This window comes from Pollachius pollachius (genome assembly GCF_949987615.1).
Source record: "Pollachius pollachius genome assembly, chromosome: 15".
Lineage (NCBI taxonomy): Eukaryota > Metazoa > Chordata > Actinopteri > Gadiformes > Gadidae > Pollachius > Pollachius pollachius.
Window position 1 is genome coordinate 3392133 of NC_136948.1, and position 23061 is coordinate 3415193.

Sequence of the window (23061 nt, forward strand, 5' to 3'; positions counted from 1 at the left end):
ATATCAGTAGCAAGTGAACTTCATATAACAGATTCGAATGGAATGCCATGAAATAAACGAGATTAAATGGACTTGAAACAATTTATATTTAATCAAATTAAACTTAATAAATTTAATTTGACCCAATAACATTTTGTCTGAACGTTATCGGAGTAGGAACTCATTGAGGTGAAACCAGGTTCAGACTGAGATGGGGGGGCGGGCTCCCTACCTGCTGGTCCGGGCACGGCTCATTCAGGGTAAGGTCCGCTGCCTCCAGCCACAGCCGGGCGCCCTGCAGGTCCTCCAGGACCCTCTCTCGCTCCTCCAGCTCCGAGGAGAAAAGCTCCCGGCCCGCACAGCTCCTCTCCTCCAGACTAGAGGAGGTGACACAGAGGAAGAGGAAATTAAGGGTCGGTGGGGTTCTATCTGTAGCCACCCCTGAGACATGCTTACTGACGTGGGCCTTTTTTCACCGGAGGTCCTTTTGGATAAAAGCTCTGCTTATTGCCTTGTAATTCGTATATTTCTCATTTCATTCCTTACTTGTTTTGCACAGCATTGGATGCCCTCTTATTGTAATGAATGGTAAGCGATAAATGGTAAATAAACTGCATTTATAAAGCGCTTTTCTAACCAGTGGCCACTCAAAGCACTTTTGTAGACCATGCAAGACGACAGCCAGATCATAGGGAGCAGTAAAGGAGAGGTGTCTTGCTCAGGGACACCTCAACACTCTTGGAGGAGCCGGGGATCAAACTAGCAACCTTCTGGTAACCAACAAACACGCTCTACCTCCTGAGCCACATGCCGCCCCATGAACGCTGCTTGAGGATCTCTTAATGCGCACACAATATTCAACTGGATACCGGGAGACTTTTACTTTGAAAGCCGTGGAGCTTCCTGTGTGTCACCTGTGGTACCGGCCCTGCATGGCCTGCACCTGCTGGCACAGCGGGGTGGGCGGGGCCTGCTCCAGGTGGGCGGGGACCCCCAGCAGCCGGGCGATGCGGAGCTCCAGGGCCGAGAGGGCCCGGTGCTCCCAGTCCAGACGCTCCTGGTACTGGTCCCACAGCTGCACCTGGTCCTGGAGCTCCTCGCTGGAGACGTTCCCCGGAGCACCTTCTGGTACCTCCGCCTCCACCTCGTCCAACAGGGAGGAGCTGTCCGCCACCTGGGGGGAGGAGGAAGCAAGGGGGAGGATGAGGGGAGGACGAGGAGGAAGTAAGGGGGAGGACAAAGGGAGGAGGTGAGGAGAAGGAGGGGATGAGGTGAGGGGAGTAGGTGAGGAGGATGATGTTAAAAAGAAGAGGTAAAGAGGAGGGGAAGAAGTTGAAGAGGAGGAGGAGGAGGAGGAGGAGGTGGTGAAGAGGAGGGGAGATGAGGAGAAAGTGAAGAGAAGGACATCTGTTAGAATATGTGTCCGCAGTGTGCGTCCTGCCATGTCACTCTAGTGATGTCTTTACAGTCCGCAGATGATCTCAAGACCCACTGCAATGAAGATGCTCTTATTTCCATGTAGAGGACACAGTGCCGTCTCTAGACTCTGAGCTTCACTCACACTCTTGGAGATCTCGCTCCACTCAGCGGCTCTCCGGCCAGCCTGGGTGCTGAGGTCCAGGGCATCCTGCTGCAGTGTGCTCAGCTGCCACCAGAGGGCAGCCACCGCCACCTCCCTGTCTCCACGGCAACCCTGCTCGGGGCAGGTATCCTCCAGGGCCTCCAGATGACCCAGGGTTGTGCCCACCTCCTCTGAGAGAGACTGCAGACACCAGAGAGAGGGTCAGAGTGATGGGAGACAAAACGGTGTTCGATTTGGACCTTACAGATTAGACCTACAAAGTGCTTGATCGTGTGTTTTTTGTTCGCACAAATCTAAATTTGTTAATCGGTTGATTTGTTAATTGGTAAAGGTGTTACCTTGAGCTGACTCTGCTGGAGGCTGCAGTCGGAGAGGGAGGAGACCTTGGAGGAGAGACAGCGGGAGAGAGTTTCCTCCTGGGTTTTCACACTCTGGCTGATCTCCTCCACGCTGCGCTGGTGCCTCCTGCTCAGCTCAGCACACCTGCAGAAGACATCAGGACCACCCTCAGTGGTTCATGTCTGAGAGAGGTATCACCATGTGTTGTGTACGAGGCACATACCTCGTACAGACGAGGTTTTGAGTTCTGTGTATGTCCTTAAGGAAAGATACTTAATGTCCTTAACGATAACCTCTAGGTGATTCAATTGGCTAAGAATGTCATGTGATGTATCTTCTGTTACAAAGCCTCTCCACTTACCCTAACCTTCAACCCCTACCCCTTACCTGTTACAGTACAACATGTTACAGGACAGATAGGAAGTCTGTGTATTAATAATCAATCTTAAACAAGAATGTGGAAGTTGGAGATACAACCCAAAACCCGTTGGGCTTGGTCCAGCCACATCTGGCTCTTATTTCCCATGGTTAATGCGTTGTGCTCCTAGGTCTTACCTGGTGAGTTCCTGGGCCCGGATGAGAGCCTGGGCCCTGAAGGTGGTCATCCTCACCAAGAGACCACTCAGAACCTCCCGGTGGAGCTGTTCCACCTTCTGGGAGTTGAGGTGGGGGTGACTGGGCACCAGAGCCTGGATCTGGTCCACGTGGTCCTGGTACCGCTGCTCTAGGGATACCAGGGTTTTCTGGAGCTCCTCTAGCCCAGAGGAGCAACCCCCTGCCTGGTCGTGGACCGGCAGGAGGGAGGCCTCTGCCTCCAGGAGGAAGTGGACGGCAGTTTGGACTCCCTGGGTGTAGCACTTCAGGCTCTCCTTCGCACTTGTGATGTTTTTCTGCCATTAAGAAGAAAGGTATAGTTGAAATGAGATGCCTATTGTTGAGAATAAATCAAGCTTTCTCTAAACAATCCAGCAACAGGCAAATACCTTTTTCAGGAAAGCCACTAAAGATTGCGAGATGTTTATATTGTCATTTATTGCTTGTTTGCTTTGTACAAATGCTCTGCATGGTTTTAACTATTAAAATGACAATGAATGATGAAATAAATAATGATCCCAAATAAATCGAATGAATCACTTGCCATTCGGGAGTCGCATTCTTGCAGCACCGTATTCTTCAAGGTCACAAGATCCTGAGATCTACTTTCCTGGCCGTTGCCTTTCCTCTGCTCTAAGATCTCATACTCTTTCACTTTGTACTCCAAGATCTTGCTCATAGACAACATCCTGCGCTGCTCCTTCACCATCTCCGCCTCCTTTGGCTCTGACACAACCGGAGACCGCAGCTGCCTCAGGGTGGCGTCCAACAGACCACGCGTGGACCTCCACTCTGTCTGGAGGTCCAGGTCTTTGAGGACGTGCCACTGCACGATGCTGAGGTTGTTGTGCACCTCCACCTCCCAGTTGTCCATTTTCTCCACGATCTGCTCCAGTCTCTGGCGCTCCACTGTCAGCTGGGAGGGGTACAGGTCTGAGGAGATACTCTGGAGCTTCGCGCCAGCGTCTTCGCTCATGGCCTTCACCAGAGGGAACCGGGCAAGGAGGGAGTTGCACATCCTGTACCTCACTCCCGCTCCTCGGCTCTCCTCCTTGGTCTGGAAGACCTCCTGCTCCATGTTGTCCTGGATGTCCTCCATGCTCTGTCTCAGGTTGAGGTAGCACTCGTGATCCCTGGCCTTCTGGTCCAGCTTGGACATCTTGCCGTAAAGCTCCCAGTTAACGGATAAGAGTTCCCTCCTCTTACCCAGTGGGATGCCGGCATGGAGATGGTCCACCTGGCTCTTGTGCTCGACTATCATGTGTTTTAAGGCTTCTATGGTGCGCAGGGACTCTCTGGTGACAGGGAAGCGGTGTCTGTTGAGGTCAACCAGCATTTGCCTCAGATTTTTCTCCAAGGCAGCCACCTTTTGTTGGGATGCTTCTTCAGTCTGTACACGCGACTCCAGGTCCTGTTTCTTGGTCATCTCGTAGCTGCTGATGTTGGTGATGTCCTCCTTGAGGTCGGTCAGTTTTGCATACAGGAAACGGTTCTCTGCGACGCTCAGCTCAGAGAAGATGTCTTTGCTCTTCATGAGAAGAGCCTCACAAACCGCACTTTGCTTCTCAGCCTCGGCCATGGTCTCCCGGATCTGACGAGATTGGCGGTCAAAACCAGACACAGAAACCTCCTCCTCTCCTCTTCTGGACGCCTTCTGTAGGAAGTACCACACCACCCAGGCCTCCACATCGGCGATCTGCTCAGACATCTTCTCTCGGTTTTGCAGGCCGGACTCAATCTCCCTCACAGCTGTTGTCAGATCCTCAGTGGTGGACGTCGAGAGTATCTTGAGGTCTTCCAGGGAAGAGCGTACCATGGGCACCTCCTTTTCCTGGTCCATCTGGGGAAAGAGCTCCGTCACCTCCTCCAGCAGTACCTCCAACTGGCCCTGCTTCACCATCACCTCTGACTGCAACTTCTTCAGGTCTCTGATCTGCCGGTGGACGTCCTCAGGGAGGAGAGCAATCTTCCCCCTCTTCGTCTTGATGTGAACCTCCGTCTGCTTCGCCCAAATGAAGGCATCTCGGATCACCCTCACAATCTTCTCCAAAGTGGGGTTAGTGCTGCTGGGGGTCTGGGAGGCCAGTCGCTCCGCTGTCTGCTCCAACTCTAGTTTGATCTTTTGAAGCCGTTGCTCCGTCTTCGTTGATTGGTTCTCCCCCTGCTGGGAGCTCTGGTCTAGCGCATCTGACACCTGCAGGAGGAGGAGGTACCTCTGCTGGGTGGCAGCCAGCACAGCGCTGGCCACCATGAGCTCCTGGGCCCTCGTGGGGTCCCACTCCGGGGTGGCTGGAGACTCGAGGCACATGCTGACGTCCTCCAGTTGTTCCTCAGTACTGGACATCTCATAGAGAAAGGTGCTTGAGTCGCACGAGATGGCCTTCAAAGCATGAAGGCTCCTCTCTGCAGTGTTCTCCAGGCTTCTCCACCGGTCTTGTAGTGCCCTCAGCTGTCTTTGCACGATTCCTTGGTTAGAGGGGCTCAGGTGGGGTACGAGGTCAGAGTGGGCGAGGACCAGTTCTCCAAGAACCGTCCTGTTCTCCTCCATATGTCGTAGGAAGGAGTGCAGACGCTCCTCCTCATTAGAGCTGGTCTCCTCTGGAACTCTGCACGAGGCACAAGGAGTCAAGTCAAGGAGTTAATATCAGTTAAAGTCAGTTAATTATTTAACTCTTTTGTCATTTAGGAGAGGCATTAATCCTAAAAGTGATCAATACTGTTTTGACTCCAATTAAAATTCTGCGTTTACATTTAATTTCTACTACTCATTGAGCATACATGTTTGTATATCTCTTTCTGATATTTATTAATATAACTGTCCCTCAGTGACGTCTCATCGTCCTAAAATCAGCCAAACATCTTCAATTCAAATACTCTCAACAGCTTCATGAAGACTCACCGGCCTCCAGCCTCCAGCTCTGTCTCCAGCCCCTCCAGGGTGGCCCTCGCGGCCTCCGTCAGCCCGGTGTAGATGCTCACCAGCCGGAGACGAGCCTCCTTACTCCGGACCAGGGTGGAGGAGTCCCCGACCGCAGCGCTCCACTGGCCCTCAAGGTGCTCCAGCTCCTCCTGCTGCTCCCAAGCCCCCTCCTCCAGCTCCGGGCTGGGCCGGGTCAGCAGCGAGACCTGGGTCTGGGACGCTCCGAGGCACTCCTGGAGACACGACACGACACACACAGAGTGGTAAGCATCAGAAGATTGTGAAGAGATGACCCCGGGGGGCATTGGTCCACCGTTGGCCCACAGTAGACAACAACACAGGGCGAGAAGCAAGAATAATAAAATAGTATAAATAATAAAGAATAACTAAATAGTAAAATCTAATTTTGCTTGGAGATATGTTGGAGATAATGCTTTGCTGTCTGCTCTGTTGAGATGATTCTTACCTGGGCCTCTTCCAATTGCAGGGCCATAACTTCTGGGCTGAGGTCTGTCGGTCGGTTCCTGCAGGCCAGAACTCTGGTCTCCAGCCTGTTGAGACGAACCTCCAGGTCCCTGATGGACGTATCCAGAACCGGTGCCGGGTCCTCCTCAAGCTCTCCCTTCAGGATGGAAAACAAGAACCAGAGGTGGGTGGACTTTAACTGGTTATGAACCTAATATGGATGGGTGGTGGATGACAGCAGGCTGCATAAGGTGTAGCAGGGGGATAACTTGGAATATATGTTTCTCAACTCTACCATTAACAATGCGAAGTTTACTAATTTCATCCAAAGCGAGATAGATTAAATATAGATCCATGTCGTTAAGGAGCAGGTAGAGGTTAGGGGACATCTTGCTCTAGGATGCCTACAGGTAGTCTGTGGACATGGGGGATCAAACCCAGAACCTTTTGGCTGAAAGTTGGACACCCTCACCACTATTCTCCCTCCCAGGTATGAAGGCCTACCTTCAGGATGAGACAATCAGGTCCAGTCCCGAGAAGCTCTGAGAACACATCCCCCATGGGCTGGTCTTCGGGTCCCTCCAGAACCGGTCCACTGGTGTAGACCAGACCAGCTGAAAGGGTACCCTGGGTTTCCCCTGTAGGAAGGACCTCCACCAGGGCTTTCTCCTCAGATCTCAAACCCTCATCTGAAGCTCTCACACCATCAGGTGTGGACCCCAGTGGTACTGCTCCTGGTCCCGGCCTATTGTCTGTGCTCTGGGACTGATAGGTCTGTGGGGGATATAAACGAAAAACATTTAACTAAAGACAGGAGACAGCTTGAGGCGACTAGATGATGGCAGTTAGATCATCTTACTGTCAAACAGAAAGTACTACATGAGTGCTGCTTCCTTGAATTATTTCTGGATGTTTTGGATGATAATATTGCAAAAAAAAATGTCGCCCCTTTCAACCATAACTGGTAATACAATTCTATATGAAACAGCTCTAACGACTCCTACGACTCCCTAACCCTAGCTATAAAAAATACTTTGAGTCAGCTTGTATTGCTAACCAGGGGTGTTGTAGGTGCCGCCAGCTAACCCCACCGCCCTAACCGCCCGACACAGCCCCCTGGTCTGTGCTGCTCAGACTGGCGGTTACACAAGTAAAAATAAAAACCCAATAACAGCGACCGTTGGAAAGTTGGACTGACTCGTAGACTGCAATGTCTGGATACAAAGGAGGATATCCATTACGCCCCTGAAGCCACACAGAGCGGTGTGTACGCCCCTCCCTCTCCTGGTCTTCGTCTCTTCCTGTCTCTCATACCACTGATGCCTCTGTCCTTTTGCATTCCCTCCCCCATTATCCCCTCTCTCTCTCTTTTCTCTATCGCTCCTCCTTTACCTCTCTTCTACTACCCTTTCCCTCCCCTTTTCTTTGTTTTCATCATCAATCTGCAGAGAGCCCAAAAGAAGTGCAATTATATTCTATCCATCTCACTTAAATTTTTGATTTTTAAGCCATCCAAGTGAGACTAAAAATGGAACAGGAGGAACTGTTCACTACACCGTTAGTATGCAGGTAGCCAAGATGATAAATAGTGAGGCCCAGGACAGGGATTTTTAAAGGGGACATATCATACCACCAGGTGTGAGTGTGATTAGCCATTACAAGCCGTTTTCAAAATGTGCAGCATTGTGACATCACAGGTGGGCGTGTCCACCTAGATGTGTGACGGATAGATGAGCAGTGTTTTCTAGTCCACTGGGTAGGCTGGTAGACTGATCTATCCAGCACACATCTAGATGGACACGCCCACCTGTGATGTCACAATGCTGCACATTTTCAAACCTGCTTGTAATGGCTAATCACACTCACACCTGGTGGTATGATATGTCCCCTTTAAGAACTTAAATGATGATAAATGTTAAATAATTGCAAAGCAACTTTTCAAGCATAACAAAAAGTGACATTAATGACATACAGTGCCACTATGTCTTACAATGCTTTAAAAAAAACATCGCATTCATACCCCTCTCTGAACGCTAAACTCTGACAGATGTAAATTGATATGACAGATAATGACGTAAACCCGGTGACTTTAAACACTAAACTCTGACAGAGGTTGATTAATAAGACAGATGATGACAGAAACCTGGTGACTTAAGACACTGCATGCCGTGCATTCCCCCCAAAAAAACAGAGATATGCTGGTCTAGCAAAACTCTCAGAATGAGACACCGCACACACTCACACAACAATCTCACCTTCATCTGGTCAGGTTTGGAGGTCTTCACATCAGGAGGTCCAGTAACATATTTTGATGACTCAGACATCTTAGAAACTTCTAGACTCTGTCTAGATCCAGTTGGCACAACCTGGGTTTCTTCCACAACAGCAGTAATGGATGGACCCGTGACTGAATCTGTAATGATCAATGACACCACACTCCCCGGGTCTTGTTGGTCAAATGTTGAAGCCACTGGATCAACAACTTGTATTTGTATGCTACTCTGTACATGACTCTGCTCAGATATTGGACTGATCTCCACCTCTACAATAGTTTCACCTTCCTTTGTGCTTCCTACACTTTGTTGGACATTTAGAGCGCCAGGACGATCATGAGCCTCAGAATAAGAGACTGACTGCTCTGTTGACCCCTTGCCTTTGTTTGTCTCTTCAAGATTCATAGAGATTTCTGCTGGTCTTTCAAGGTCCATCATTTCCCCAGGCTTAAGGTGTCCAAAGGTTTTCCCAGAAGAAAAAAGTGTTTCAGAAATTGTGACAAGTTCTGGGCTCTTGGTTTTGGTTGATCCTTGTAAGGTTTGTCCCATAATGACAATTTGAGTTTCTGTTGGGACTTGTTGAGCATCAATTGGCAGCAAAATAGAGGAAAGCTCCAGATTTGACTTGATACTAGCTGGGATAAGATTAATTTCATCTTTAGATTCTACATTAGCTTCTGGGAGTTTAACATGATCAACAGCAGCTTTGGAATCACCTGGACCCTTGCTCTCAGTAAGAACAGATTGTGTTTCTTTTAAAAGTTTAGCTTCCAGACCTCCAGCAGTTTCAGGCTCTCTTGGGGGGGATTTATGGAGTATGGAAGAATCCAAACTGCTTGGCTCTTTTTGAGTTTGTTCAGGCTTGACATCACCGAAGCAAATGGTTCCTGGTTCTGACGTTTTGGCAAGTTTGGGACATTCCTCCACAAAAGGTCTTTTAATGTCAGATCTGGGACTTTGTGGGGACAACAGACCCTCACTATCTTTCTGTTGTTGCTGTTGTACATCAGTAAGTTGCACGGATGAAAGCGCAGGCTGAGACTTTCTTCTGGTTGGCACGCACTGTGCTTCTTCCACAACAGCAGTCATTGTTTCCATTGTGACGGACTCTCGGCTAACACAACTTTCCAGATTCATGAGATCCGACACCTCCTTGGGTTCCACAGTGTAGACGTCAGTGGTTTTAATGGCTGTTCTCACAACAAAGCCTTTTATATCAGGCTTTGAACTCGGTGAGGACTGAAGACGATCACTTTCCTTGCTGGATTCAGGTTCCGCATCAGCAGGTTTCATTGATGTGTCTGACGTTCTCCTGGTTGGTGTAACAAGCTTGGTCTTTTCCTGAATATCAGCAGATGTAGTTGATGACTTTTTTCTCGTTAGCTCAGGCATTTGTTCTTCAGTGGCCTTGTCTATGACGGATTCAGTTTGTAGAGTTTTGACATCAGGGGTTTTGTTGCCAGGCTTCTGTAACCCTGACACCCTTGAAACCGTTTTTGACTCCAGCGTAGCAGTTTTTGTTTCAAGAAGAGGACTTTGTGGGGACTGAGGACTCTCGGTTTCCATGTTCTGTTCAAGCTCTGCATCAGTTAGTTTCATCGATGACACTGTTGTTTCAGCAGGGAGAAAATCCTTTGAATATTTTGTAGCCTGCTCAAGAGCAACTGTTTCCATGCCCGGTTTAGAACTTTCCATTTTCTCTAGTTCTGTATGATCAACTTTCATAGATGACACTGAAGTCTTTGACTTTTTCTGAGTTGGTACAACATTGGACTGTTTGACAGCAGTGGCCTCAGAATCAGCCTGTATGTGTTTTGTTTGAACATTAGCCGATACAGCAACATCTGAAGCTGCTGTCTCAAAGGTTTGAGAAGACTCAAGATCTAAAGGTTCCTCATTGGTGGATCTAGAATGCGTACTAGATTTTACCTTGGCTTCTGCAGTTGCATAATGGTCAACAGCACCTGTGGAATCATCTTGGCCCTTGCTGCCAGCTAGAATAGCTTTTGTTTCTTTTACAACAGTAATTAGACTTGGATCTAAAGGTTTGGAAGATTTCGGAATTTCAGGCTCCTCCTCTTTTTTCGGCTCAGATTTCAGTTTCTCTTCTCTGGTCGGTCCAGGCTTAACTTCCAGAACTCCGGCATTTTCAGGCAGTCTTGGGACAGACTTATGGAGTTCTGTGGAAGAGTCCAAACTGATGGGCTCTTTTTGAGTTTGTTCAGGCTTGAAATCACCGATAAAAATGGTTCCTTGTTCTGAGGTTTTTGCAAGTTTCGGACATTCCTCCACAAAAGGCCTTTTAATGTCAGATCTGGGACTTTGTGGGTACAAAGGACCCTCCCTTTCTTTCTGTTGCTGCTGTTGTAAATCAGTAAGTTGCAAAGATGAAAGTGCAGTCTGAGACTTTCTTCTGGTTGGCATACGCTGTGCTCCTTCCACAACAGCAGTCATTGTTTCCATTGTGACGGACTCTCGGCTGACACAACTTTCCAGATTCATGAGATACGACACCTCCTTGGGTTCCACAGTGAAGACGTCAGTGGTTTTATTGGCAGTTTCACTATCCTTGCTGGATTCAGGTTCCATATCAGCAGGTTTCATTGATGTGTCTGACATTCTCCTGGTTGGTGTAATAAGCTTGGTCTTTTCCCCAGTACTAGTGTCAGATTTGGTCTGAACATCAGTAGATGTAGTTGATGACTTTTTCCTTGTTAGCTCAGGCAGTGGTTCTTCAGTGGCCTTGTCTATAATGGACTCAGTTTGTAGAGGTTGGACATCAGTGGTTTTGTTTCTAGGCTTCTGTAACCCTGACACCCTTGAAACCGTTGGACTTTTTGACTCCATCATAGCAGTTTTTGTTTCAGGTAGAGGACTTTGTGGGGACTGAGGGCTCTCTGTTTCCATGTTCTGTTCAAGCTCTGCATCAGTTAGTTTCATCGATGACACTGACGTTTTGGCAGGGAGAACACCCTTTGAATATCTCTTAGCCTGCTCAAGAGCAACTGTTTCCATGCCCGGTTTTGAACTTTCTGTTTTCTCTAGTTCTGTATGATCAACTTTCATAGATGACGCTGAAGTCTTTGACTTTTTCTGAGTTGGTACAACATTGGTCTGTTTGACAGCAGTGGCCTCAGACTCAGCCTGTATGTGTTTTGTTTGAACATCAGCGGATACAGCAACATCTGAAGCTGGCTCTGAAGCTGCTGTCTCAAAGGTTTGAGAAGACTGAAGATATAAAGGTTCCTCATTGGTGGATCTAGAAAGTGTACCAGATTTTACCTTGGCTTCTGCAGTTGCATTATGGTCAACAGCACCTGTGGAATCATCTTGGCCCTTGCTGCCAGTTAGAATAGCTTTTGTTTCTTTGACAACGGTAGTTAGACTTGGATCTACAGGTTTGGAAGACTTAGGAATTTCAGGCTCCTCCTCTTTTTCCGGCTCAGATGTCAGTTGCTCTTCTCTGGTCGGTCCAGGCTTAGCCTCCAGAACTCTGGTATTTTCAGGCAGTCTTGGGACGGACTTATGGAGTTTTGTGGAAGAGTCCAAACTGATGGGCTCTCTTTGAGTTTGTTCAGGCTTGACATTACCGATACAAATGGTTCCTGGCTCTGAGGTTTTTGCAAGTTTGGGACATTCCTCCACAAAAGGCCTTCTAATGTCAGATCTGGGACTTTGTGGGGACAAAGGACCCTCACTTTCTTTCTGTTGTTGCTGTTGTACATCAGTAGGTTGCACAGATGAAAGTGCAGTCTGAGACTTTCTTCTGGTTGGTACAAGCTGTGTTTCTTTCACAACAGCAGTCACGGTTTCCATTGTGACGGACTCTCGGTTAACACAACTTTCCATATTCATGAGATCCGATACCTCTTTGGGTTCCACAGTGAAAACGTCAGTGGTTTTATTGTCTGTTCTCATTAAAAAGCTTTTTATATCAGGATTTGAACTTGTTGAGGACTGAAGACGATCACTATCCTTGCTGAATTCTGGTTCGGTATCAGCAGGTTTTATTGATGTCTCCAATGTTCTCCTGGTTGGTGATACAAGCTTGGTCTTCTCCCCAGTACTAGTGACAGATTTGGTCTGAACATCAACAGATGTAGCTGATGACTTTTTCCTTATTGGAATTCCAGGTTTTGCCTGAAATTGTTCTGTCTTCACAGCCACAGGTGCAGTTACACTTGCACGGTCCTGATGGGATGTAGTCTGGTCTTTGGGCTCAGGGTTTGGAACATCTTGCGGTTGTCCTGCAGGAATTAAGGACTGGGGCATAACTATTTCACTTTGAGGACGTTGAGGAAGTACAGATGGCTCTGATTCCTTTGATGCCTTTCCCAGTGGGATGTCAACCCCTATTGATCCAGCAATGTCAGCTTTCTCAGAACTTGATGTCTGTGGGCATGTGTCCACTGTCTGGAAAACAGGAATATCCAGAACAACTACAGCCACCTTCTTAACTGAGTGTGGCTCTATAATTTGATGGATGGTTGAACTTTGTGAACTAGACAGAGCAGCCTGTTCTTCACTATGGGGAGAAGGCTGAGGAGACTCAGAATCTTCTGTTGACTGTGCAGGTTTAACATCAGCTTGTGTCATAGGAGGTCCATCAGGCTTTAACTTTCTCCTGGGTGGTACCACAATGCTCTCCTCCACAACAGCACCAGTTTCTGCCAGTCCTGTGATTGACTCTGCAGTGAAAAAAGACCTGATACTTTTGTCTTTTGTTGGAAATGATTTGATCTTTACTTCAGCAGGTCCAGTTACAAGTGATGTTGGCTCTGAAATTGTAGAAACCTTTTGATTGTCCTTGTTATCAGTTCGTTTCAATGATGTTTCTTCCATAACAGTAGCTATGGATGGCCTGATGTCTAACTCTGGATTGAATGATGTAAGACTTGCAAGATCTTGTTCAGTACGAACAGTGATAACTTCCTTATTCATAGTTTCGGTTTTGATTGGCTCTGAAGTCTTGGTCAATTTTGACCTTCTTGTTGTGGGTGAAGGCTTAGCTTGCTCAAGGGTTCTTGTTTCCATGGCAGGCTTTGAACGTGCAACCTTCTGCTGTGGTTCTCCATCAAGTTTCATAGATGTCACTGATGTCTTTGACTTTCTCCTTGTTGGTACAAGCTTAGTCTGCTCATCAGCAGTGGTCTCAGATTCAGCCAGTTTTGTTGGAACATCAGCAGGTGTAGCAACATTCAAGGCTGGCTCTGAAGCTGTAGAGTCCTCTGGATTCTTTCTAGACCTTCTGTTCCTTGGCACAAGATGCGAGTCACAAAAGTCCAACTTAGCTGTCCCAACTGGGGTTGAATCTAGGTTCTTTGATGTTTCAACACTAGAAAGGTCCTGTTTAGTTTTTTCTGTCTTTAGTTTAGTTGTTGTAATGGTGGTTTTCATTGGTTCTTTTGCTGTTTTTGTTTCAACTCTGGGGCTTTGCACTTTTTTAGTAGGTGCAGGCAAAGCTCGGTCTACCACAGAAAGAGAGGACAGTGGAGTCTCAGAGTCTTGTTTGGACTGTGCAGGTTTTGAACGCATAATAGGAGATTCAGCAGATTTTGACTTTTTCCTGGCTGGTACCACCATGGCCTTCTCTAAGACACCCATTTCAGACGGTGCTGGGGTTGAATATGGAATTATAGGAGATTTTTCACTTTCAGGATATGCCTGAACTTGTTCATGCTTCACAGGAACAGGTGCAGTAACACTTGCTTGGGCCAGGAGAGCTGAAGTCTGGTCTGAGGACTGAGGTTTTGGAACATCTGTATGTTGTTTCTCAGGAGGTAGGGACAGGGGCACATTTATATGACTTTGAGAAGGTTGTGGAAGTACAGTTGGCTCTAACTTTTTAGATGCCTGTCCGAGTGTGATGTCAACCCCAATCGAACCAGCATTGTCTGCTCTCTCAGAGATGGATGTCTGTGGACAGGTGTCCGCTGTCTGGAAAGCAGGAATATCCAGAACAACTAAAGCCACCTTCTTTACTGAGTGTGGCTCTACAATTTCATGGACGGTTGAACTTTGTGAACTAGACAGAAAAACCTTCTCTTTACTATGGGGAGAAGGCTGAGGAAACTCAACGTCTTCTGTTGACTGTGCAGGTTTTACGTCAGCTTGTGTCATAGGAGATCCTTCAGACTTTAACTTTCTCATGGGAGGTACAACAACGGGTTCCTCCAAAACAACACCAGTCTCTACCAGTCCTGTGATTGACTCTGCTGTGATAGGAGACTTTGCACTTTCTGTTTTTGTCTGAATTGGTTTGATCTTTGCTTCAGCAGGTCCAGTTACAGGAGATGTTATCTCTAAAGTTGTAGAAACAGTTTGATTGCCCAAGGTACCAGTTCGCTCCAATGATATTTTTTCCACATCAGTAGCTATGGATGGCCTGATGAATGACTCTGGATTAATCAATGACAAACTTGCAGTATCTTGTTCAGTCCGAACAGTGATGACTTCTTTATTCATAGTGTCAGTTTTGATTGGCTCTGAAGTCCTGGTCGATTTTGACCTTCTTGAAGTGGGTGAAGGCTTAACTTGGTCAAGGGTTCTTGTTTGCATGCCAGGTTTAGAAATTGCAATCTTCTGCTGTGGTTCTCCTTCAATTTTCATAGATGTCAGTGATGTCTTTGACTTTCTCCTTGTTGGTACAAGCTTAGTCTGATCATCAGTAGTGGTCTCAGATTCAGCCTGTTTGGTTTGAACATCAGCAGGTATAGCAACATCTGAGGCTGGCTCTGAAGCTGTAGAGGCCTCTTGAGTCTTTCTAGACCTCCTGTTCCTTGGCACAAGATGCGAGTCACAAAAGTCCACCTTAGCTGTCCCTACTGGGGTTGAATCTTGGTTCTTTGATGTTTCAACACTAGAAAGGTCCTGTTTAGTTTTTTCTGTCTTTGCTTTAGTTGTTGTAATTGTGGTTTTCGTTGTTTGTTTTGCTGTTGTGTCAACTTTGGGGCTTTGCACTTTTTTAGTAGGTACAGGCAAAACTCGGTCTACCACAGATACAGAAGAATCTTGTTTGGACTGTGCAGGCGTTGCACGCATAATAGGAGATCCAGAAGATTTTGACTTTTTCCTGGCTGGTACCACCATGTCTTTCTTCATGACAGCTGTTTCTGACAGTGCTGGGGTTGAATATGGAATTATAGGAGATTTTTCACTTTCAGGATTGGCCTGAACTTGTTCAGGCTTCACAGGAACAGGTGCAGTGACACTTGCTTGGGCAAGGAGAACTGAAGTCTGGTCTGTCGACTGAGGTTTTGGAACATCTTGATGTTGTTTCTCAGGTAGTAGGGACGGGGACACATTTATATGACTTTGAGAAAGTTGAGGAAGTACAGTTGGCTCTGACTTTTTAGATGCCTGTCCCAGTGTGCTGTCAACCCCAATCGATCCAGCACTGTCTGCTCTCTCAGAGATTGATGTCTGTGGGCATGTGTCCGCTGTCTGGAAAGCAGGAATATCCAGAACATCTAAAGCCACCTTCTTTACTGAGTGTGGCTCTACAATTTTGTTGATGGTTGTACTTTGTGAATTAGACAGAGCAGCCTTTTCTTTTCCAACGGGAGACTCAGAGTCTTCTGTTGACTGTGCAGGTTTTACATCAGCCTGTGTCATAGGAGATCCATCAGGTTTTAACTTTCTCCTGGCAGGTACCACAATGGGTTCCTCCAAAACAACAACAGTCTCGGCCAGTCCTGTGATTGACTCTTCAGTGAGAGGAGACATTGCACTTTCTGTTTTAGTCTGAATTGGTTTGATCTTCGCTTCAGTAGGTCCAGTGACAGGTAATGTTGTCTCTAAAGTTGTAGAAACAGTTTGATTGCCCAAGGTACCGGTTCGCTCCAATGTTGTTTTTTCCACATCAGTAGCTATGGATGGCCTGATGAATGACTCTGGATTAATCAATGACACACTTGCAGGGTCTCGTTCAGTACGAACAGTGATGGCTTCTTTATTCATAGTGTTAGTTTTGATTGGCTCTGAAGCCTTGGTCGATTTTGACCTTCTTGTAGTGGGTGAAGGCTTAGCTTGCTCAAGGGTTCTTGTTTGCTTGCCAGGTTTTGAACTTGCAATCTTCTGCTGTTGTTCTCCATCAAGTTTTATAGATGTAACTGATGTCTTTGACTTTCTCCTTGTTGGTACGAGCTTAGTCTGATCATCAGCAGTGGTCTCAGATTCAGCAAGTTTGGTTGGAACATCAGCAGGTACAGCAAGTTCTGAGGCTGGCTCTGAAGCTGTAGAGTCCTCTGGAATCTCTCTAGACCTTCTCCTGCTTGGCACAAGATGTGAGACACACACATCCACCTTAGCTGTCCCAACTTGGGTAGAATCTTGGTTCTTTGATGTTTCAACCCTAGAAAGGTCCTGTTTATTTTTTTCTGTCTTTTCTTTAGTTGTTTTAATGGTGGTTTTCATTGGTTGTTTTGCTGTTGTGTCAACTCTGGGGCTTTGCACTTTCTTGGTAGGTACAGGCAAAGCTCGGTCTACCACAGAAACAGAAGACCGATTACTCTCAGAATCTTGCTTGGACTGTGCAGGTGTTGCACGCATAATTGGAGATCCAGAAGATTTTGACTTTCTCCTGGCTGGTACCACGATGGCTTTCTCCATGACAGCTGTTTCTGAGAGTGCTGGGGTTGAATATGGAATTATAGAAGACTTTTCACTTTCAGCATTTGTTGGATCTTCTTCAGGCTTCACAGGAACTGGTGCAGTAACATTTGCTTGGGCCTGGTGAGCTGTAGTCTTTACCTCAGCCTGTTCCAGTGTGATTGGCTCGTGAGTGTCGGTTTTGATTGGGTCTGAAGTCTTGGTCGATTTTGACTTTCTTGTAGGAGGGGAAGGCTTAGCTTGCTCAGCTTTTAGATTTTGCATGGACTGTACATGTTCAGTTCCCTTTGGTTCTGCATCAAGGGTTCCTGACGAAACGGAGGTCTCTAACTTGCTCCCACTCGTTACCAGCTTAGTTTGTGCATCAGTAATGGTTTCCGATTTGATCTTGAATCCCTCAGTGGAATCTTCTCGACTCTCCTTAGGTTCCCGATCTAGTGCTTGAGAAGGATCTTTTGAAACAGCCAAACTCTGATTACTCCTGGTTACCAGAAACTGCTGTGGTTCGATTTTGGTTTGGCAAAGAGACAACCCAGACGTCTTTATCAAAAATTCCTCCTTCGTTTGCATAGACTCTGGTAAAGCAGGCTGAGCAACAATATCTAGATCCTGTCTTCTGGCCTGCTCAGACTTGTCTGCTCCCCCTACAGCTGTGTCAACCGGTTCCCAGACTAAATGGGGCTCAGCTCTAACTATTACGGGCTCCACTGAAGATGAAGTTGTTGTTGACTTTGTACTCCTTGTTCCTTCGGATCCAGCCTTAGTCACCTGTTCAGCGGGAAGTACACTCACACTTGTAGCCTCTGATGTGGTCAGTGTCCTGTCTTCAGTGACGTACGTTGTCTCTGTGATGACTCGCACTACAGATACTGACGTTTCAGTTTCGCTGTGTGTTGTTTCCCTCTTATCTTTATCGATGATTGGTTCCTGGAGTTCCGTATGTTTCTGGGAAACGCCGATGCTCTTCCTCTCAGCAGAGTGTCTGATTGTCCGTGGTGGTGCCGCTACTGATGGTGCCGTTATTGGTATTTCTACGTCCTCCACTCTAGCTGGATGTACCTCAGAGGCCTGAGGGGCTTGCAGCTTGTGTTTCTTCTTGTCTTCAAGCCCCTGGAATTAAGCCAAGATGAAGCCAGAACCAAGCATGCGTTGAGTGAGTTCAAATGAATTAATTTGCTATCGTTACAACACATATGACATACGTCGTATAAAGTTAGTTGTATAATCCAAGTCAAATGCAACACAATAATCAATACAATGTATGGGGCAGATAAAGTAGGATTACACCTTACCTTTAAGCTCTGGGTAAAGGTAGAAGACTTAGTGACTGCTGCTTGGAGAGCCTCTGAGCTCTCTCTCTCAAGTCGCTCTGCCTCGCCCACCTTCAAAGAGGCAACCAGGAACTGCCTGTGCGACAGCGCCTCCCGGAGGCTATGCTGCAGTTTCTCACCCTCCTCTAGTGCTGCCTAGTGTCAGGAGACAATGAGACATGATCCATCTCTCACCACTACAGGGCACTGCAAAGCAACTTTACAGTGCTTCACCCAAATATAAACAACCACACACACGGTATATATATATATATATACTGTATACCTTTACAGAGGTGGGAGAGTCTGTTGAAGGCTTGGAGAGATTCCATTGCTGCAGTGCCCTTAGGCAATCAGACGAGCAGCAGCTGGTGTGCTTTGTGCAGGAATCCTGCCGTTCTTTCAGCCTGGACCTCAGACTGTAGATTAGATGTGATGAGATTATGTTACATTAGACAACATTAGATTCGATTAAAATAGAATGGAACACAATAGGTTAAATCGTACAGCATTATATTCGATTACATGGATTTAAATTATCTTTCGTTCAATCTGAATTTAATAGATCAGATTCAATTAGCACGTATTCCATTAGATAAGTAGCTAAATTCAAGTTACCACTACGTTCTCTTAAACCATTGGTTCTCAAAGTGCGGCCCGCGGGCCAATGGTGGCCCGCAGAAAAATTCCTGGCGGCCCGCAATGACATACAGATGTAAGTAAAAAAATAAAAAATAATAAAAAAAAATGATTTTAATTATTATTTATTTTTTATTATTCTATCAATATTAATTTAAACGAAAATAAATAAATATAAAGAGAAAAGTCGACTCTCTCTAGCTTTCAATTAAATCCTGTTACATTTGTTAGTTTTAATCCGACTGTACATTACTTTGAAAGGATGAACCTCAGTTTCGTGATTTAGACCTCACTTCACCTCACTCCCAGAGGTCCATGGTGCAATTTTTTTTTTTAACACTGGGATGCTGACGGCGTTTCCCGCCTTTTTTTTTAAACTTTTGGCGGCCCTCAGTCAAATTTTGCGTTCCTAAATTGGCCCTCAGCTGTCAAAACTTTGAGAACCCCTGTCTTAAACCATCGTTCTGTTAAACCACTTATACCGTTAATTAAACCGTTCTGTGTTCGAACATAACTTCAGCTTAACGACATGAGAGGCATATGAGCAGTCGAGAGCCCTGCTTGCTTACTCGTCGTTCTGCTGTTTCAGCGACTCAACCATGGTGATCGCCTCGGATGGCATCTCCTCTGGTGTCCCGGCGACGCACTTCACTTCCTGGTACAGCTCCTGAACTTTGACCCCAAGGCCTTCAAGCGACCCCTGACATTTCTACGGAAGAGAGGAGGGAACATTCTGTAGATTTAAACTGGGGAGGATAGTTCAGTGGGTCAGATGACTTCCAGTCGAAAAGGCACCGGGTTCGATCCCCGATGTCCTTAGTAAACATGTGGGCATCCTCGAGCAAGATGCCCCCTAAAACCCGGGGGGGGTTTTAGGGGGCATCTTGCTCGAGGATGCAGCACCCTAATGAAGTGTTTCTAAATTCATAGCGTTGCAATAAAAGCCTCTGTTAAATCAACGTAAAATACAGTCACACACTAGCACACACTAAAAACGATTCAAAGCGCCATACACACACAGACAGACACACACACAGACACAGAACCACACACACACACAGACACACACCCACACAAACACGCGCACACACAGACACACACCCACACAAACCCGCGCACACACACACACACACACACACACAGGCACACACAAGGAAGGCCACCGGGGGGCGCTCCACCTCCCACCTCCCCCGTCCGACCCAACAGCCCCGGGGTTAGGGGGGGGGGGGGGGGGCGTTACCTGGAGGCTGGTCCAGTGCTGCTGCAGCTGGGCGATGTGGTTCTGGGGCTCGCTGTAGCTGAGCGCCTGGTCCAGGGAGCGCAGCTCCCACTGCAGCGCCGCGCCCCGCTCCTTCAGGGCCCGGCCCCGGCGGCCCGCCTCCTGCTCCAGCTCCCCCAGCCGGGCCCCGCACGCCGCCAGCCGGCCCCGCACCTCCTGCTCCGAGGTGGTGCGGAGCTCGTGGAGGTGGCGCACCTCCAGGCCGAGGGAGTCGCGGCCCCCCGCCGTGCACAGGGCCGCCAGGCGGTCGCGGAGGGAGTCCAGCTCTCTCATCTCCCGCTCCTCGCGGCCCACCGTCTGCAGGAGAGCCTGGGGGGGGGGGGGGGGGGGGTCAGAGGTCAGGTGTGGGCTGGTCAAAGCTGTGTGTGCGTGTGTCTGTGCTCGTTAATGTTAGCAAGTGTTGGAATTTAAGTGTGTGTGCATGTTTGTATTTATGTTAGGACTGAAGGTGTGTGTGTGTGGGTGTGTGTGCGTGTGCGTGCGTGCGTGTTTGTGTGCGCGCTAACCTTCAGCGTGTTGGCGGTGTTGTGCAAGCCCTGTCTGTCGGCGGGCAGGGGTCCCAGGACCTTGACCTGCTCGCGGAGCCAGTCCTGGGCCGCCCCGTGCTGCTCCACCAGCTGGGTGAACTGCCTCTCCGTCAGGATGCCCAGCTCCAGGTTGGCTCCCGCCTCCTGCAAACAACGGGGAGATGGTCTGAGTCCTCCTCGCATTCGGACCAATGCAGAAGGACTACATAGCAATCTACCAAATAAACAGGGTGGAAAGATGAAGAGAGAAGGGTCTCAGGCTAGAGGAGGGTCTTAGATCAAAGGAGGTACTCAGACTAAACCGACTAGAGGAGGTTTCTCGGCCTAGAGGAGGTCTCAGTGCAGACAGCCTCGTCCGAGACCAGGGTCTCAGACTGGAGGGGGGTCTCAGGTCAGACTCACAGTGAGCTCTGACAGCAGGCCAGGGAGACACTCCTCCATCCCAGCCCAGGTAGGGTCTCTCCAGGTGGGGTCCTGGGTGGTCTCAAACACCTCCTCCACCTGGTGGGAGGGAGTGTTGCACAGCAAGAGTTTTAAACATAAAATATGTAAAATATATTACTATGGTGTCTGTTTAGAGGGTTTGTTTGGTTATATAGGTACATCTGGATCAGTAAAAAAGTATGTATTTGCATCTATTAGGGTACAAAAGTGTAAATGTACATGCTTTAGGGGACAACAGTGTTTATTAACATGTATTAGGGTACAACAGTGTGTATTTACATGTATAAGGGTACAAAAGTGTGTATTTACATGTATCAGGGTACAACAGTGGTTATTTACATGTATCAGGGTACAGCAGTGTTTACTAACATGAATTAGGGTCCGGCAGTGTGTTTTAACATGAATTAGGGTACAGCAGTATGATTGTCTCCACCTGTCTCCGCAGGGCTTTGAGGACGGGCCCCGTGTCCCTGGTGCGTTCCAGGAGGGCCCTGACGTCCTCGGCTGCCTGCCGCCGGTCCCCTAGGCCCGGCCAGGGGAAGAGCCGCGGCAGGGCGGCGCTCTGCCTCTGGAGCTCGGCCAGGCGCCCCTGGGCCTGGCAGCGCTGGAACTCACAGGACACCACGAGGTCCGTCACAGCCATCAGAGCTCTGCTCAGAGGGGGGGGGTGAGAGGGAGAGAGAGAAACAATTAAAACATGAATACATAGTGCATGTTACGGCATAAAATAGCATATGATGGGGATATCTGATTATTTTACATTTTTCTTTTAAATAATAGCTATTTTTAAAGATTGAATTTTAAAGATTGAGCTTTTCTTTAGTTAATGCTTATAACTGCCTTCCCTTATGTACATTAATGTTATTTAGTATACCCTTACTGTACCACATGAACATAACATGACACGTTATCACATGACATCACAAGACAGGACATCACCGGCCTTGACGTCACATGACATGACGTCACATGGCATGACGTGACGTGACGTGACTCCTGTACCTCTGCGCCTCCTCAGCAGTCTTCAGGAGGGACCTCCACTGCTCCTCTGTCTGTCTGACCGTCTGCTGCACCTCCCTCCTCCTGCTCTCCTCCAGGTCCTCACGCTGACACAGACTCTGTGCTCCTCTGCTCAGGTCTGACAGGAAGCCCTTGCCCCTTGATCTGGAGCCAAGGATCGTCTAGGAAACCACGGAGGGGGCAGAAGGTCATTGGACGAGAAACAACAGCATCCTATTTAAGTAGTACCATTTATTATGTATGTATGTATATATATATATTTTATATGTGTTTGTGTGTGTGTGTGTGTGTGTGTGTGTGTGAGTGTGCGTGTGTGTGTGTGCGTGTATAGATGTGTATGTGTGTGTGTGCACGTGTGTGCATGTGTGTGTGTCTGTGTGCGGCTGTGCGTGTGCCGCGTGTGTGTGCATGCGTGTGTCAGTGTGTGTGTATTTGTGTCTGTCTGTCTGTCTGTCTGTCTGTCTCTGTGTCTGCGTATGTGTGTGTGTGTGTGTGTCTGCGTGTGTGTGTGTGTGTCTCTGTGTCTGTGTGTCTGTGTGCGTGCGTGTGTGTGTTACCTGCGCTGCTTTGAGCTTGCTCTCTATCTGCTCCTGGTTGCCCTGGGTCACCAGGTTCTCCAGGGGGGCGGCCTGGTGTTGGAGCTCCTTCAGCCAGGCCTCGGCACTCTCTGCCTGGCCGGTGAACGCCTGCAGCTCCCTGGAGAGGGAGGACTGGAGCTCAGCCCTGTGGAGGACCTCCTCCGCCTTCTCCAGAACGCTCCTCCACTGCTCCGCCGTCTCCCTGACGGCCTGCTGCACCTCCGTCCTGCTGCTCTCCTTCAAGTCCTCACGCTCACATGCGCTCTGCCCTCGTCTTCTCAGATCGTCCACCTTGCCGTCTCCTTCGGGCTTGGAGCCCAGAACGGCCTGGGATGAAGAACATAGAGAACATGGAGATGACCTTCCCGCCAGACATGGAGGACACCTTTAGATGTTTGAATCCTCTGGTGATGGGCCACTTGGACCGGGAGGTGTACTCACGCAACACTGAGGCTCTATGGATATTTCATCCACTTCATTAATTTCTAAGCTCCGGACAACT

At 48.1% G+C, this 23061-nt stretch overlaps 1 protein-coding gene across 1 annotated transcript in view; it reads right to left on the reverse strand.

The window, feature by feature from the left end:
* syne2b (spectrin repeat containing, nuclear envelope 2b) overlaps positions 1-23061 on the reverse strand; it is a 137672-nt gene that overhangs the window by 69258 nt on the left and 45353 nt on the right. The window contains 19 exon segments of the mRNA XM_079752350.1: positions 212-356; positions 894-1153; positions 1541-1741; positions 1900-2044; positions 2456-2790; positions 3039-5100; positions 5394-5647; positions 5881-6036; positions 6384-6653; positions 8135-17872; positions 18055-18228; positions 18359-18491; positions 19281-19420; positions 19952-20299; positions 20497-20661; positions 20920-21018; positions 21395-21611; positions 21964-22142; positions 22539-22886. Coding sequence (XP_079608476.1) covers positions 212-356; positions 894-1153; positions 1541-1741; positions 1900-2044; positions 2456-2790; positions 3039-5100; positions 5394-5647; positions 5881-6036; positions 6384-6653; positions 8135-17872; positions 18055-18228; positions 18359-18491; positions 19281-19420; positions 19952-20299; positions 20497-20661; positions 20920-21018; positions 21395-21611; positions 21964-22142; positions 22539-22886 — 15369 coding nt within the window.